General features: G+C 41.7%; 2 protein-coding genes across 2 annotated transcripts in view; one reads left to right on the top strand and one right to left on the bottom strand.

The window, feature by feature from the left end:
- LOC120422344 (rhodanese domain-containing protein CG4456-like) overlaps nucleotides 1–16,213 on the bottom strand; it is a 95,188-nt gene that overhangs the window by 19,897 nt on the left and 59,078 nt on the right. The window lies entirely within an intron of this gene.
- LOC120422318 (angiomotin-like protein 1) lies at nucleotides 401–16,119 on the top strand. The gene is made up of 10 exons (XM_039585704.2): nucleotides 401–552; nucleotides 2,675–4,014; nucleotides 4,075–4,318; nucleotides 4,380–4,504; nucleotides 4,567–4,778; nucleotides 4,842–5,101; nucleotides 5,168–5,568; nucleotides 14,042–14,149; nucleotides 14,218–14,478; nucleotides 14,677–16,119. The coding sequence occupies exons 2-10, from the start codon at nucleotides 2,878–2,880 to the stop codon at nucleotides 15,835–15,837; spliced, it is 3,909 nt and encodes a 1,302-aa protein (XP_039441638.1). The 5' UTR covers nucleotides 401–552; nucleotides 2,675–2,877; the 3' UTR covers nucleotides 15,838–16,119.

Here is a 16,213-nt window from a genome sequence, read left to right as displayed (position 1 = left end):
TATTACTTTTTTGGGGTGCCGTTAGTCTAAACAAAATTCCATCCAATATTGAACTTTTAATTTTTCTTTCCATTACAAAATTCCAGAAGAGCACAATCATACAGTAAAAAGCTCAACAAAATTGCTCTGCAGTGTTCCAAAATTCGAGCAGTTTGAAAGGTTGGTTGCCTTCTGCTCTTCAAAGAGTTTTATTTCAATTTAAATTTGAAAACATCAAAGTTTAAGGAAGAAAAAATCATGTTTATTCAAGTTTTCACCCTCATTTTGATATTTCCTAAAACAAGACTGCATGCATTTTCGCTAATCTTTTGAAGATTATCTTCAACTTCAACTCGAAAACTGCGCGCCCACTCTGACAGTTCCGTCAAGTCTGCTCGACGCGGCCGCGCACGTCACATCGTCGGAGCTCGAACATCGAGCATCGAGCGCCGATCGCAGCGCCGCCGTTGAGGAATGCCGCAAGCTCATTCTAATGTGCCAAGAGAAAAGTGGAAGTCGGACAGTGTTTGGTGCCGGAGCTAATTTCGCGGAAAACCGGACCTAACCCGGAACGTAAGTGCGCGGAGTTTGTCGGAAAGTGTGGGGGAATCTGTTGCGTACACGGGGTGATAGGAGTTGGGAGGTTTTCCGGGTGGGAAGTGCGTGAAATTCCGGCTTGAAGTGACGCTGGTGCGGATTTCGGGGGGAAGAAGTTCGAAACGGTGGAGAAGTGGCTTTTGGTGTAGTTTTAGTGTGCTTCGAGTGTTTGTGGAGTGAATATCGGGGTGAAAAATCGTTCGGAAAGCAGTTTTCAAGGTGCTCTTCAAGAATATGCGTAGCTGAAAATGTCAATGAGAATCGCAAATCGCACATTCCATTCATAGTATTTTTTCCTCCTCTCATAAATATCTTGGTGCACGCACACAGTGACGCAACGTGCTGGCACGGGCCGACACACGCACACCAGCGAACGGGCCTTCAAGAGGGGCACCGTGTGGACGACGCGCGGCCTGCTGCGATTGCTGGCTTTCTGACTGGCCGTTAAACGGCGCGCGCGGTCTGTGCCGTTCTCCGCGCTCTGTGGAATGCCACTGGATTGCTTTGATTGGAGAAGATCATTGGAACGCGCGCGTTGCGCAGTAGCCGCCGCGGTTTACCCTTGACAGATCTGAAGTTTGTCTCGCTGTGGAATTTGATGCGGTGCAGTTTGTGGATTATTAACTGAGCGGCAGCCGGAAGCACTAATTGACGACTGAGTGAGGGGTAATTTAAGATGTGGCATTCCTGGAAGAGGGATTCTCGTGAGAAGAATACAGTGTGTGACAATGTTTTGTGCAGTGAAGTGGTAACGTAAATATTCAAATATTATCAGTAAAAGTGTTTTAGTGCAACAATTTCAGTACAATTATCTTATGGAACTCCAAGGCCAACAGTAAACCCAACAAAGTAAAAGCAAGCTTTTTGGATAATCCCTCCCGGAATTCCGAATCAACAACCTTCAAATTTATGACGCACACTGTATAATCTTCCAAGAGAGGAGATCAAAAACCACAGAAAACGACGTCGGACGAAGAATCCGCACGCGATGTTGTGATAGAGCTGAGCAGATGTACAACTCCAAACGTATGAGTAAGCAAGACCGCAACCAACCCAGCTCGAAATAAACGAATTAGGACCGGAATGCGGGACGACGGCGGTGTGTGGCAACACCGGGCAGGAAGGTGGTAGAGAGACACAAGACGACGAAGACGAAGAACAGTCGCCGCATTCCACGTATTCTTCTATACGTTATTATAATCTATCCACATTCCACTTCTGGTGCTGTGTATACGAACAGCAGAAGCAACAAGCGCGCACCGATACAGTGATACAGAGATCGAGCGTGTTGCCGCTGAACACACACACGACTGCGCCGAAGCCAGTACAAATCGGTGCCGTGTCCAAGTCGAGAAAAGAAAATAAACAACCCTTCCACGCGCTGAATACACGAGTGTGTGGTGTCGGAAAGGAATGCACTTCAGAAAATGGTGCACAGTGAAAGTAAGGAGCTTCCTGCGGTGCGAGGTCAACGACGGATCTGTTGACGTTCTAAACGCGCCGAAACCTTTGAACGTTTGTGAAGGCGCCGCCAGTGACGCAACGTATTGGCGAAAACGAAAGGCAAGCAAAATCAGCGCCGCAGTATCGAAAGTTATGCAATGTTCGTCATATTCGAAGGTAAAGGAGTGGTAATTGATGGAGCGTGAGGGTTGTTGTGTGTGCGCGCAACAGGTCGCCGCCTCAAAGTGTAATGACACGTGAAATTGAGCTGGAATGCAGCGCGCTGAAGAATGTAGCGACTGATTAGCGTCTCGTTAGAGAGTGAGAGGTACGAGGCAGACGAGTGACATTCTTGAAATTCTTTCGACCTGTGCGCAGAGAGCGCACAGAGATCGCGCGGACAATGCAGATTAGTCAACCGCGCTTGACCGTGACGGGCAGTGTGAGGGCAACGATTCATTCCATGAGTCACGCAGCGCAAGAAGTGACAATTGCCGGGCTGAACAATGGAGACAGTGATGTATGACATTCTGGATGGAGTGTTGAACCGCAAAACTGAGGATACAACGGCCGAACTTGAAGAATGTACGCACCAGAATTTTAGCATTTCAGAACTCGCAGCATGGGGCTAACGAATCCTATCTTTCTATTACAGAATCATCGCTAAAACTGAAAATCAACGAATGAAAAGTGTAACAAAACTAAACAAAGAACGATCGAACCAACAAAAGTAACTAACACGAATGTAAAGAACAAACCAAGTGAACCAACATCGACCAAGTGCTTCAAGATAAGAAGTGTGAGTGTGTGTTTATGAGTGCGTAAGATCGGTCAAGTGAATGCTCGTAGTGCGTCACCATGTCCCATCAACACGGCGTAAGATACTCGCAGTATTCGTCCTCCGGGGCAGGTCCCCAGACGAGTAGCGGCAGCAGCAGCAGTGGCAGTTGCAAGGCAGGACCGTCTGCAACTCCACCGCAGATTCCGCCACCTCCGGCGATACGTCCAGCGATGCTGGTAACGTCGTCCGGCTGTTCGATGCTTCCGCCGCCACCGGTTCCAGTGCAGACCAGTTCGCAGCAAGCGCAACAGCAGTGCCAGACGACGCAGACCTCTTCGGGAAGTTCCAAGAACTGGGGCATGAGCGGCAGCCTGTCCGGGTCGGACACGGACGTGTCCACTTCCACGGAAAACCTGACGCGTGAGGAACGGTACGTGCTGCGACACGCCCGAGTGGAACCCCAGGGTGAGGAGAACATGCAGGGAAGCGTCACGCCGGTCAACGAGGTCCAAGGTCGGTACGACAAGTTCTCGGCCAACACGTCAACGGACTCGACGCGGTACGCAACGCCAAACAGCAGTCGAAGCATCTCGGAAACTCGGCATACGTACGCCAATACCGGGAACGACGGCTCGAACCGTAACTCGCTCATCGGGACCAACTCCAACCGGAACTCCCTCAAGGAACCCAACTCGAACCGATCCTCGATGGACGTTTCCCAGTCGTCGTACAACACGCTGATCATCCACGACGAAGGAATCTACTCGATGAACCGTGAGTACTCGAGCCCACCACCGTACATGAAGAAGGAGCGGCCACGATCCTACGGAGAGTCACAACCAACGCCGATGCAAGAAATTGCCGAAATCCCCGAAGAGTACCTGAACCAGAGTCAAGTGCTCAAGCATTTGGCCAAAGAGGTGAAGCTGCCGACCAGGAACCGAAGTGACTCCACGACGCGCGACTCGGGCGTCTCGGAAAACACGGACTCTCGGGATCCACCCAAGTACGGACAGCACTGGGTTGACCAGAGCGCATCCACCGACGAATCAACCGTCTCGCAAGCGAACGCCAAACTGAAGAGCAAGAGCCAACCGGACCTGACTCGACTCGTCGACATCGACGCGGAAGAGCTGGAAGCACTGTTCAAGGAGAACCAACATCTGAAACATCAACTCAACAGTTGCTTCCTGAAGGTCGCCAAAAGTCAGAAGGTAAGTTGAACGTTGCAAACCCCATTCGGAACCTCCCTACAGCGGGTACGATTCTTCCAGCTCGAACAGGAGATCGCCAACATCTACCGGGTGCACGAGGAGCTGGTGCAGTCGTGCGAGCGACGCGAACGGCTGGAGAAAGCTGCCCGGAGCCGGCTTCAGCAAGACTGCCGACGGTTGCAGGAACTGAACCGAGCCTTCCGCGACCAAGTTGAGGTGCTGCAGAACCAACTGCTGACCTCGTCCGATCACCAGCTGGGCCGTACGCAGCAGGACGTTCTCATCTCGCAACTGGTGACGCAAAGTAAGTTGGAGGAGCTGCGTGGGAAGTGGGTTGGAAGTGTAATGGAACCTTGTTCTTGCAGACAAATCACTAGTGGACGCTAACCGGCGTCAGTGCATCGAACTGCAGGCCCAGAACGCCACCCTGGAGGAGCAACGGATCCACATCAACGTGCTCGATACGGCACTCAAGCGGCTAGAAGAGGAGGTAGGTGTTCCGGAGAACCCGTCTGAAAGCTCAAACTAATCCCGCGCAATTTCCTATTTCAGTGCCGCCAGAAGCAGGTGTACGTGGAACGATGTGCCCAGCTACAGCACGCGCTCCAGTCCCTGCAGAACGCCAGCGAACGGCGTGAGCAAGCCGAACGGAAGCTCCGGCTTGATTACGAGAACGAGCTGCCGAACCGAAGCGGCAGCAGCACAACCAGCGAAACCGACAACCTCAAGTGGCAGCTGCGCGAGAAGGACGCACAGATTATGAGGTGAGTACCAGGTTGGTTGAACGTGAGAGAAGATTCGCTTCATTGGGCGTGGCTTCCTTGCAGATTGGAAGCAGAGTGCGGGAAGCTGGAGCAGCGCAACCTGGAGGAGTCGAACGTGCGCAACGTCGCCAAGCTGGCGATGGAGCGAAACTCGCAGGAAACGGAACGCATCATTGCCGAGGCGAAGCAGGAGAAGATTCGCTATCTGGACGAGGCGCACTCGGCGAACCGCAAGGTAACGGAGCTGCAAACCCGGCTCAAGCTGGTGGAGAACCGGCTTGCGGAAAAAGAAGCCATGATACGGGCGTATCAGGGACAGAAGAGTGAGTATAAAAGGGTAGTTGGAGGCGAAGATCACGTGGGTTGATACCGATGCTTCTTGCTTGCAGTTTACGGCTCGACAAACTCCTACGGATCGTACAACCTATCTAGCGATAGCTTCGCACTGAATCCACTGGGAGCGTACAACTCGCAAGTTTCGTACGACGTGTCGAGCAACTCGTATGACGTGACCACGTCGGCATCGCTGCTCGATCCGACGTACGGTCAGAACGCGTCCTCCAGCTACGCGTCCAACTACGGCCAAACGAACCCGAGCTTCAACCAGAGCGCAATCAACCTGCAGACGGCCGGTAGCAACAGCTACAGCTCGCCGAGCAGCAGCTCGAACTACAGCACGAACTACGGAGCGAGCGAGCACACCGCAATCTACGACTCGAAGAACTTTGACGCCCAGCGCAAGTCCATCGACGATCAGCTCAAGCAGCTGGACGAGCAGCTGCTCAGCAAGGTGAGTGAACTGTCGATGGTGGAGAAGCAGAGCAATCTGCTGCACAAAGCTCGGGCTGCGGCTGCGGCCGCCGCCAAGGGCAGCACCAGCTCGGTGGCCGCTTCATCGCGAGCATCCGCCAGCGGAGCCACCTCCAGCTCCAGCTCGGTAGACTCGAACGGTAACGCACTAACCACCTCCGCAAGCAGTGTGCCCGCTAACACCTCCTCCTCCGCTAACCGTTGTGGCCCCAAGGTAAGCCAGCCGGAAGCCAAGAAGCACCTGCTGCCCAAAACCGTATCGACACCGGCCATCAACGCACAGGCGGGAACAACGGCGGCCAAGGCCGGTGCCGCCACCCAGAAGGCCAACTCTGTAAGTAGCGCTAAGAAGCTGGCCTCCTCCTGCAAGAACATCTCCTCGCCATCGTCGTCTTCGGAGCAGGAAACGTTTTACTAATCTTCCCGCGTTAGGTTAAGGAACTAATCTGCATCTCTTCCTTTGAAGGAGTTAAGAAGTGTTGTCAGTTATTGGGAATGGGACACTTCCGTTCGGGTAGATTTGTTAATTCAATTTTCGCTAATTCAAAAAGCACTCAAACGTCAAAAATTAGCTATCAAACCAATGTTTACATTTCTTCTCCTTTGTTCGTCGATTTCCGAGCAAGTGGTTTCGTGTTTTTGACAGCTGTCAGTCGTTCCAAATAGCGACTTTGGTTCAAATTAGCGAATCCGCTCTGTATTTCTTATTAGAGAGCTGTCATTTCTACCACTTGAATCCGGTGCTCCATTTGGAAATCCCGTCATCAAAAAAGGAGGAGGATTTTTTTCTTCCCTTTTTGGATCTCTTCCGGAAAAGATCCGGCAACATATTTCTTGCAAAACAAAGAAAATGTGAGTTTGTAAACAAAGCGTGTATCCTGCTCATTCCCAATGTAAACATTCACTGACTTGAACGGGATACATTTTTGTTTACAAACTCACATTCTTCACGTAAACTAATGTCAAACACATAAACATAATGACTTTTATATCCCGCCGTTTGACACGTTGGGATTTTAAAACCCTTCAAAAAAATTTCAATGCTTTCGCAAAGAATATATTTTTTGAAAATGAAATAAGTTTAAAAGTATAAATATGTACTCAAAATTGTTCACAAAATACCGTATTTTTCGAAAATACTCAAATTTTCAAAATATGCAATATGGGTATCAAACGAATTGAAATTTTGTATGCTTTTCCCGTTGATTTAAGCTTTTATTTATTAAATATGTTTTTTGTTTCACAAAATACCGTATTTTTTCGAAAATACTCAAATTTTCAAAATTTGCAATATGGGTATCAAACGAAGCGAAATTTTGTATGCTTTTCATCTTTATTAGAGTTTTTTTTGAAAGTACTAAAATTTTCACAAATTACCGTATTGTTTTCGAAAATACTCAAATTTTTAAAATATGCAATATGGGTGTAAAACGATTTTTCATAATTTGCAATATGGGTATCAAACGACGCAAAATTTTGTATGACATGAAGCATACACAATTTGATTGTATGAATGAAGCATGCATCATTTCGCTTCGTTTGATACCATAAACTGAGGTGACTTTGATAGCCCGGGGTGACATTGATAGAAATTTGATTAGGCCACTAATTTTGATACATCCAATGTAACAGTCACATTTTTGCATATATGTTCGATAATAAGCTATCCCTTAAAGCTTACATACTCAAAATTCTAAAAATGTTTAGATATTAATTTGACGGGCATTTGAAAAACCTATCAAAGTCACCCCGGGCTATCAAAGTCACCCCAGTTTACGGTACCCATGTTACATATTTGATAATTTGAGTATTCTCGAAGAAATACGGAAATTTGTGAAAATTTTTGTATTTTCAAAAACAAAAAACTTATCAATTGAAAAAGCATTTGAAATTTCAACTCGTTTGATATCCATATTGCAAACTTTTAAAATTTGTGTATTTTCAAAAAAATACAGTAATTTGTGAAAATTTTAGTATTTTTTAAAAACTTTAATCAATTGAAAAAGCATTCGAAATTTCAATTCGTTTGATACCCATGTTGCTAATTTTAAAATTTGTGTTTTTTCGAAAAAATACGGTAATTTATGATCTTTTTTTTATTATTTTTAAACTCTAATAAATTGAAAAAAGCATAAAAATTTTCAAATCAATCGTCCCATATTACAAATAATGGAAATTTTAGTACTTTCGAAATTAAACGGTATTTTGTGAAAAAAATATATTTAACAAAAAAATAGCTTAAATAAAGGGGAAAAGCATACAAAATGGCGATTCGTTTGATACCCATGTTGCATATTTTGAAAATTAGAGTATTTTCGAAAAATACGATATTTTGTGAACAATTTTGAGTACATATCTATAATTTGAAACTTGTTTCATTTTCAAAAAATATATTCTTAGTGAAGCATTGAAAATTTAACATGATATGGTTGAATTAATTGATTTTAGGAAGATTTTAAAAATGAGTTATCGTCCATGATCGGCGAGAAGAATATCGCCGATAGACTTATCGAAATAACAATAGATTATCGTTATCGTCCCGACGATAACTATAACCATTATCGTTATCTTCAGACGATCATGTTATCGACGATAATTTTGTCGATTAACAACCTTGGTATATATGCTTAACTTTTGACAAAAAGGGAGAAAGTTTGATTAAATCATTGGTAAAAAAAACAAGAATAGCGAACTTATTCATCTGAAGATTGTCAACTAGTATTTGTTGGGAATATATTAGTTTCGTTTTGAGTTTCGACGATTTCTTCAAAAATTTATATTTTGTTCACAAAAGAAAACTTTTTAAAAAATCAGCAAAGTCAAATTGCTTTCAAACTTTTACTTGAGCTATTCGTTTATTTGAGGGAGTTTAAAACACACATGTTTAAACTGCTTAAGTGCCGATTATAACTTAGCATATTTCCCTAAACTAGTATTTTTTTTATTTTTTGAGCATTTTTAAGTGTTTTGAAAATATTTTTCGAGTTTATCAAGCAACATTTACTCTATACTGACAACACTCTTCTCTCCTTTTACAACACCTTTGTCTGTGACAACACTAGAACTGTACACAAACACACACACACAAACCTTCTATAACGATACAAAAAACGGCAATTTGAGAGACTGATAGCGACTATTTGTAAAGAAAAAAAGATCATGAAACAAAGCAAACAACAAAAAAAAAACATCCTGAAACAATCCTACTGAAGATCTGATTTGCAATTTATTGAATAAATTCACAATCCACAAAGGGTAAATAATTATTCCGTTACAAAAAGTGTCGAATATTACTTCTTAGAACTTGCTTACAAGAAAAAGGTACATCAACATTTTCCCAATAGCCACAACCAAGCCTAGAACTAAGTGTAAACACTCAAACCAAAGATTAAGTTAGACTTGTGTGCGTACTACACCACCCCTGAAGCACGTGACATTATAGTCAAAAGCACCTTTTCCATCTCTTCCTTAGCAACTTGTTGACGACACGTGGAGAAAGAAAAACTGTAAATCAGACACTCGAATTTTTGTTTTGTGCGCTCTTCCACGTTTCTCTTCCGTTTTTGTTTTAACAAATAAATATTTCCTCGTCGATGGCTCTAGTTTTAAAATCCACACCCACTAGGATTAAGTCAAAACTAATTTATTTGTAAAGTACTTCGACAGCCCGCATAAACAAAAGTAAGTAAAACGAGTTGCCTTAATCCGGATTTGCCTTGCTTACCCAAAAAAATAAAAATTGTTAGTTTAGAAAGTGCCTTCTTAAAAACAAAAGAAAGAATGATTGCATGCAAATCTGTTCCCAAAAAAAAAGAATAAAAATCTTTACTTTTAAGAAATATTGTTAGGACGCTCTAATAAACGTTAGCAAAACAACTTGTGTTTAAAGCAAGCAGATATGTATTTTATTAACTTAATATATTCGCAAAAAAAAAAAATCATGGCAACAACTCCGACAGTAAGCAAACGTTGTTCAGTTGAATAAAACCGATTAAAACAAATATTGTGTGTGTTTGATTGTTTGTTTTTATCCCCCATTGCCCTTCCCGCCCTGCCTCGTTTGGTTTTTGTGTTTTTTCCCGCCAGTGTTGTGTTCAATTTTTCTGAGTGTGCTCCGCCGCCTATGCCTTTTTGTTGCCCTGCCAAATAGAATAGAATGCGCCCTCGCTGCCGTACCTCCCTTTTGCGACGTCCTTGGCTTTTAAAAAATAATGTGTTATCTTTTTCATTGTTATTATTAATTTGATTTTTCAGCACGAGTCGTAAATTTTTTGGACTATGTTCTTCCGAGGGGGATCAATAAGACGAGTGCTGAAAAAATCGAGTTTTGCTACAAGTTGCATTACAACAGTTTTTGCAATTCGCTTAAACATCCTTTTTCCTTTACGATTTCGCAATTTTTTCGCGATTTTTAAATTCTAATTTTTTGATTTGGATGAAATGTTGTCAAAAGAAGCAATTTTACATCATTAGATTTTCCATACAAGTCTCCACACAATTTTGGGGGCTGGTCATACAAAATTGGTATGAGAATTTCACTCCCAAAATATGTAATTTTTAAATTTCGATCATTTTTATATGTTTTAGGGCTAGTTCACATTTTATTTTAAGTTTTTGTCACCCACCTTCAAAGTGGGCCCAAAAAATCCGGGGGCAAAAAAAAATGTTTAAACAAAAAATAGCTGAAATCAATTAAAAATGCATTCCCCTGCGTTTAGAATAATTTTTAGCATGTTTGGGTTGATTTAAAAATCTTTTGAATTTTAGAAAAAAAATCGATGTTTAGTAGCGCCAAAAGTTTTATTTCGATAAAATTTTTGTTTTCTTCAAATCTTGCATTTTTTTTTTTTTGAAAACTAATGATTGAAAAACAACTGAACTAGTGTAGAATTAATTTTAAAACACTTTTTTGCATTCAAATGTTGAAACTATGACTTGTTCTTTATTTATTTTTTCAAGTTATAGTTAGCTTTAGATAGGGGAAAGTGGGGCAAGTGTAACAAGCTAAGGAAATGCTCGTTATAACCCATTAAAAACGTTAAAAAATCTGTCGGATTTATTGGAATCATCTTATTCCAGGTCTTGACTGAGACTTTGATAGAACAAGTTTTTAAAAAAATCTGTTTTTTAATGTAAAAAAATGATTTTAATTTTTTTGATTTTTCGTACGTTCTACTCAACTAGTGGGGCAAGACGAACAATCCGTTGGGGCAAGAGGAACAATGCATGAAAAAACATGCTAATTTACTAACAATTGAACTATTATCACTTAGATACATCAGATTAGGATGTTTTTGAAACGTTTACAGTGGACTCTCTGGCTGTCGATCTTCTCGATATCAATATTGCTCCAGGTGTCAATTATTTTTTCAGTCCCTTCAAATAGATTGCTTTGATTTTTTGTTCTATAATTTGATAACCCCCGCTCTCGACGGTCCCTTCAATATCGACAACGAGAGATTCCACTGTATTTCATTTTTAGATTAAAAAATAATATTTTACTAAAAATTTGACCGTTTTTACGAAAAAAAAATATTACTTAGATGATAAATAGTAAATTTTCATGATATTATTATATCGTGTATGGACAATTTTTTAAACAATTGATTATCAGTTTTTAAGAACTTTTATGTATTTTTTTTCACAATAAAATATGTTGCTGCAGCAATTCGTATTTTTTTCCATACTAAAAATCCATATGGTACACTTGCCCCACCTAAACAAGATTTTTTAAAAACTCTCTACAAAAATACCCAAAACATAAATCATACTTTAAAATACGTGCAAGTCACTGGTAGGGACACTAATGATCTAGGAAAAATAGCATTTTGATAAAATGAGCCTCAAAACGAACCCTAAGCCTTATTTTGTACTTTCCAAATATTATAAGGAAACAAAGGTTTTGAAAAAAACTTCATTCAATATTATGCCCCGTGGCGTTTACGTCGTTTTGGTGGTTATGTGGTAGTAGAATCAGCTAATTGCATTGCTAGCAACAATTCCTCATACTGGAAATAATCAAAATTGTAAAAATTACGGCCTTACTAGCGATTGTTCCTCTTGCCCCATATGGTCGTCTTGCCCCACCTTCCCCTATACATTAAAAAAAAAAAACTTTAAATAAAATTTGTACCAGCCTAAACAACTTTTTGCGTTACTGTAAGCTGGAATTTTACAAATATTCCAAATATTTTTAATCGATCTCAAACATGCTAAATATGATTTTTTATACAAGAAAAGGTATTTTAATGTGTTTTTTTAAAATGTTGTTTATTTGACTTGCTTGAAAAAATAAACTTAATAATTGGATAACCTAAATTGAAAAATACTACTGTACTGTACTGTACTAGTGCGGGTTATTTGGAAGATGTCTTTCGGTGTTTTTTTTCAATTTTTAAGTTTTCTGAAAAAAAAAATATTTTTTTGCTTTTCGATTTTACGCCCCGTTTTTGAAGGGAAGGCAATTAATTATCATCTAATAATTGATTAATCAAATGTCAGAAAACAAAACCTGAAATTTCAGAAAATTATAAAATCAATTGCTTATTTCTTAATTTTTGAGGCAAAGTTGGTCTGATATGTTTTTAATATTTTAGGAAATTTATACAATTAACTATGTCTTTAATTAGATTTTTTCGTTGAAGATTACACAACTCCAATGAATGTTTGCCTTACAAAAAAGTTCTATATATTTTTCTAGGTTTAATTCATTGAGGTAAAAAAAATATTTTAAAATATGTAGACTTCAATTAATATTTTGCGAAGCATTAAGAATGCTTTCAATCTAACTTACAAAATTTGAAAAAAAAAAGAATCTGTCAAAACCATCAAACACCTCTTTAAATATAGTTTTTTTAAGTATTTCATAAGACGATGTCACGAAATTTAAATCAGTATTGTTGTAGATTCTCAGTTCTTTTTAAAGAAAATTTTACCCCATGCCAATTTCAAGCACGCAAATATTTGAATTTTAAAATTGGGTTTTTAGTGCTCTTGAAATCATACTCTTGAAATGCCATGAAAAACTCTTGAAATCATCATGAAAATGCAAAAAAAGCAAAGCATTCCACTTTATCGACCCCCGGGTATTTTGTGGTCTCTGTTGCAAGTTTCTGCTCATTTCTAGGCGTCCGAAGGTTATGTGTGGTGAGTCACCCAAAACCTCTTTTACGCAAATGGACCGACGTTTTACTTCCCCATCCGATAGAAGGCCAAAGTTCATTTCTCTAGATGTTTTTAGAGAAAAACACAGCTTATGCCGAAAACATAGATTTTTAAATAAATTTCTTTCATTTTAGTATTCATACAACTTCAAAACAACTTTAGCATTGAATCACAAAATTCTTCCCTGTTGAAATCTTGAAAAAGTTTAACAGGATTTTTTGTGAAACTACTTATTTTTCCTGTCATTCTCGAACATGACGAAACGGCCTACTTTTAGTTGACAAAAATAACAGATTTTAGCTTTTTTGCACTTGTATGGAAAAGCTAATAAATAGGGGAACAGCATCTAATTTCAGCGTGCCTCTAATGTTGCCATATCAGCACTTTGACATTCGATTACAACTCATTGAAAGCGTTTTCAACTGAAATCGAGTGATAAATAGCTCAAAAGAAGTGAGCAAGCAAGTTTCTATCAACAGTTTTGCAAAATTTGTTGTTTAAATAGTGAAAATCAGCAAATTGGATGGAGCTTGGAGCGAGTGCTTAACCTGCCAAACATACGAGATTTTCCCCTATAGGGGGAATACATGACCGCTTGACAAATATTTTCTTTGTGTTTTCACTCGGGAGACTTCAACGAGCAATAAACGACAAACCTGTTGGGCTGCAAAAAATATTTAAAAAATGCAGTTTTTTTGTTCGGGATTCTACAAAAAAATTAATGAAAATACTATCATCAGGGGTGACATTTGGTCTGGGCAGAGATTTGGTCATACAAATTATGACATTTTTGTATGGCCCTATCTCACCCCCAGCCCTGATGTCACCCCTGATGAAGGTAGTTTATTGTTTCGTGTTCGTATGAATGGACTTTGTTTTAACTTTTAACCAAAGTAAAAGGGGATTATAAGTGAAAAAATGTAAATTTAGCTAAATTTCATGAAACTTAAGATTCATAGGATTAAACCAATTTTAAGTATCACAAAATTGATTACCGTCAGAATTGGGTCCAATCCAATCCATCCAATCTCACCCCAGACCCAATGTAACCCCTGCTGACCTAAAAAATTGCTTCTAATAAGTTAATAAATCAATTGATATCTAAACTATTTGTGAGTTTTGGTTTGTTTATTAATAACATTTAAAACTGTGATTTTCGTTGCTATTGTTATCCTGTAAATAAGTAAGTATCATGTTCGTCTTTCTATTAGATAATTATTGATTTTTTAAAGTTTTAAAATGTGTTCTAAAATCCAAATCTTGATTTTTATTTTTATTTCCAAATTCAGCGAGGATTGTGCTGTTTTCCGAGCCTAACAACGAAGAAACCGATCCAGCCCCTTCTCTCGGACGAGATGTCCGTTCTGTCGACCAACAACAGCGATAGCTTCCTGCAGGTAACTTTTCGTTAAACAATAAAAACCCACAATTCTCAATTAAAATAACCCCCCAAAACAAAATTTAGAATCTTGCTCACATCGATCAGCGTGATCGCGAGAGACAAGATCGCCGCGAGCAGGACGAATCCGGTGGTCAGTCCGGTGGAGCGGGTTCCGGCAGTGGTAGCGGTGGCGGTGGTTCCACCAAGCCCGAGGACATGCTGCTGCTGGAGAAGCAGGGCCGCTGCTCGCAGAAGCTGCGCAGCAACCAGCTGAGCAATCTGGCCCACGTGACGCAGACGGTCGGCCAGAACATGACCGACATCAGCAACATCGGGGGGAATAAGGTGAGGGATTGTTTTTACATTTATTTTTTCATTATTTGGAAGGTTGAAAATTTGTTTAGATTTCTAACCAATTTGCTGATTCTCATCACTCAACAAAAAATCAAATTGTTCAGTTTTTGAAATTATTTTTGTTGATTTTAAGGTTAAAATGTTTTACAAACAAGGACACTAATCGAAATTTTAAATAACCACCCTCAGATCCCCAAAATGCTGTCCAACATGGGCGGCAATCAACAACAGCCAGGCCCACCCACCGCCGGTCAACCTCTGCCCCCTCGCAAGGACCATCGTGGCTCCTCACTGCCGCCAAGTGCACTGCCCCGACCTCCACGCAGCTTGAAACCCCCGCGGAAGATCGAGTACGGCCGGTTGAGCGATTCCGAGGGCAAGAAGCGAGCCGAGACCCCACCCGGGACTCCCGGATCGCCGATGGACGCACAAAAGGAGTTCGAGATGAAGACTTCCAGCTTGAAGCGGGGTGGGTTTGGGAAGGGCCGGGAGTTCTCGCCGGGGAAGAGCTATGTGGACATGAAGGACGCCGCGATGCACTTGGCAAAAGATTATGGGGGTACGCTGAAGAGCAAGAACTACGGATCGCTGGGGAACACTTCTTCGCTTAGTGGGGGAGGATCGCCGACGAAGAGTGACGGGAAGTTCGGGTTCGGTGGTGGGATGAAGTCTTCCGGGCTGGCGGCCAATAGCTGCGAGTTCTCCAAGCCGGACTACACTTCGACCAAGAACTACCAGCGGTTAGAGGAGCAAGGTCCGTCCAGTCGGAAGAACTCCACGGACAACATGAAGCGATCGCTACTGCCGAACGTCCGGAAGCTCAGTTCCGGCGGTGCTCCCATCATGATCAAGGGTTCCCGCGATTCGCTAAACTCCGCCTCAAGCGGATCGAACAATTCCAACAACCGAACCAGCCCCATGCATCCGGCCTCTTCTCAGCAGGCTCTTCACCAACAGCTCGGCGGCGGCGGCGGCTACCATCACCACAACCATCTGCACCACGGTCGAACTCCACCCCGGTTCATCCACCACCAGCAGTCAACGTCGGCCGAGTCCAGCAAGTCCTCGAGCAATCTCCCGTCGCCAACGACCCCCACCGGCGGAAACCTGCCCCAGCCCTTCTTCAACAGCAAAATGGCGCCCAAACCTCAGCACAAACCGAGCACCCTGCCCAGCGCAAGCATTCTGCACGCGGCCGTCACGGCGTCCGCCACGTCGGCCATTGGGCAGCAAACGACGGCGTCACTTCCGCCAAAGCCGGGCCAGCAGCAGCAGCTGCAACAGCCACAGCAGCAACGGCGGGGTAGCAGCTTGACGCGTGGCGAGAACAAGTATCGAATACAGTTTTGAAACTATTTTTTTTGTACGATTATAAATTAGGTGTACTCTCTCTCTTTTCTATGTAATTCTTCTTCTTCTTCGTGGTATAGCTTGGACTGTGTTAGGGCTCTTAGTATTTGAGAAGAAAACCTGGGAAAATTCAAATTTGTACACATTGGTGCGCTCTGGGTAGTAGAAATTTGTCTTAGTTAGACGTATTTTTTGGTTCAAAATTTATTTTCTATTGAAACAAGCCTTTAGTGGGAGCAAAACGATCAGAAATATATAAAATATTAAATAAAAAAGTGATGGTTAAAAAAAGCTTTTATTTTCTTCCGAAATATTCATGAATATAAGTAAATATAAACCATTTTGCATGAATAAATACCAAAGTTTCAAAATACTA

Source organism: Culex pipiens, chromosome 3 (genome assembly GCF_016801865.2).
Source record: "Culex pipiens pallens isolate TS chromosome 3, TS_CPP_V2, whole genome shotgun sequence".
Classification (NCBI taxonomy): Eukaryota; Metazoa; Arthropoda; class Insecta; order Diptera; family Culicidae; genus Culex; species Culex pipiens.
This window is presented reverse-complemented; position numbering and strand designations above follow the sequence as displayed.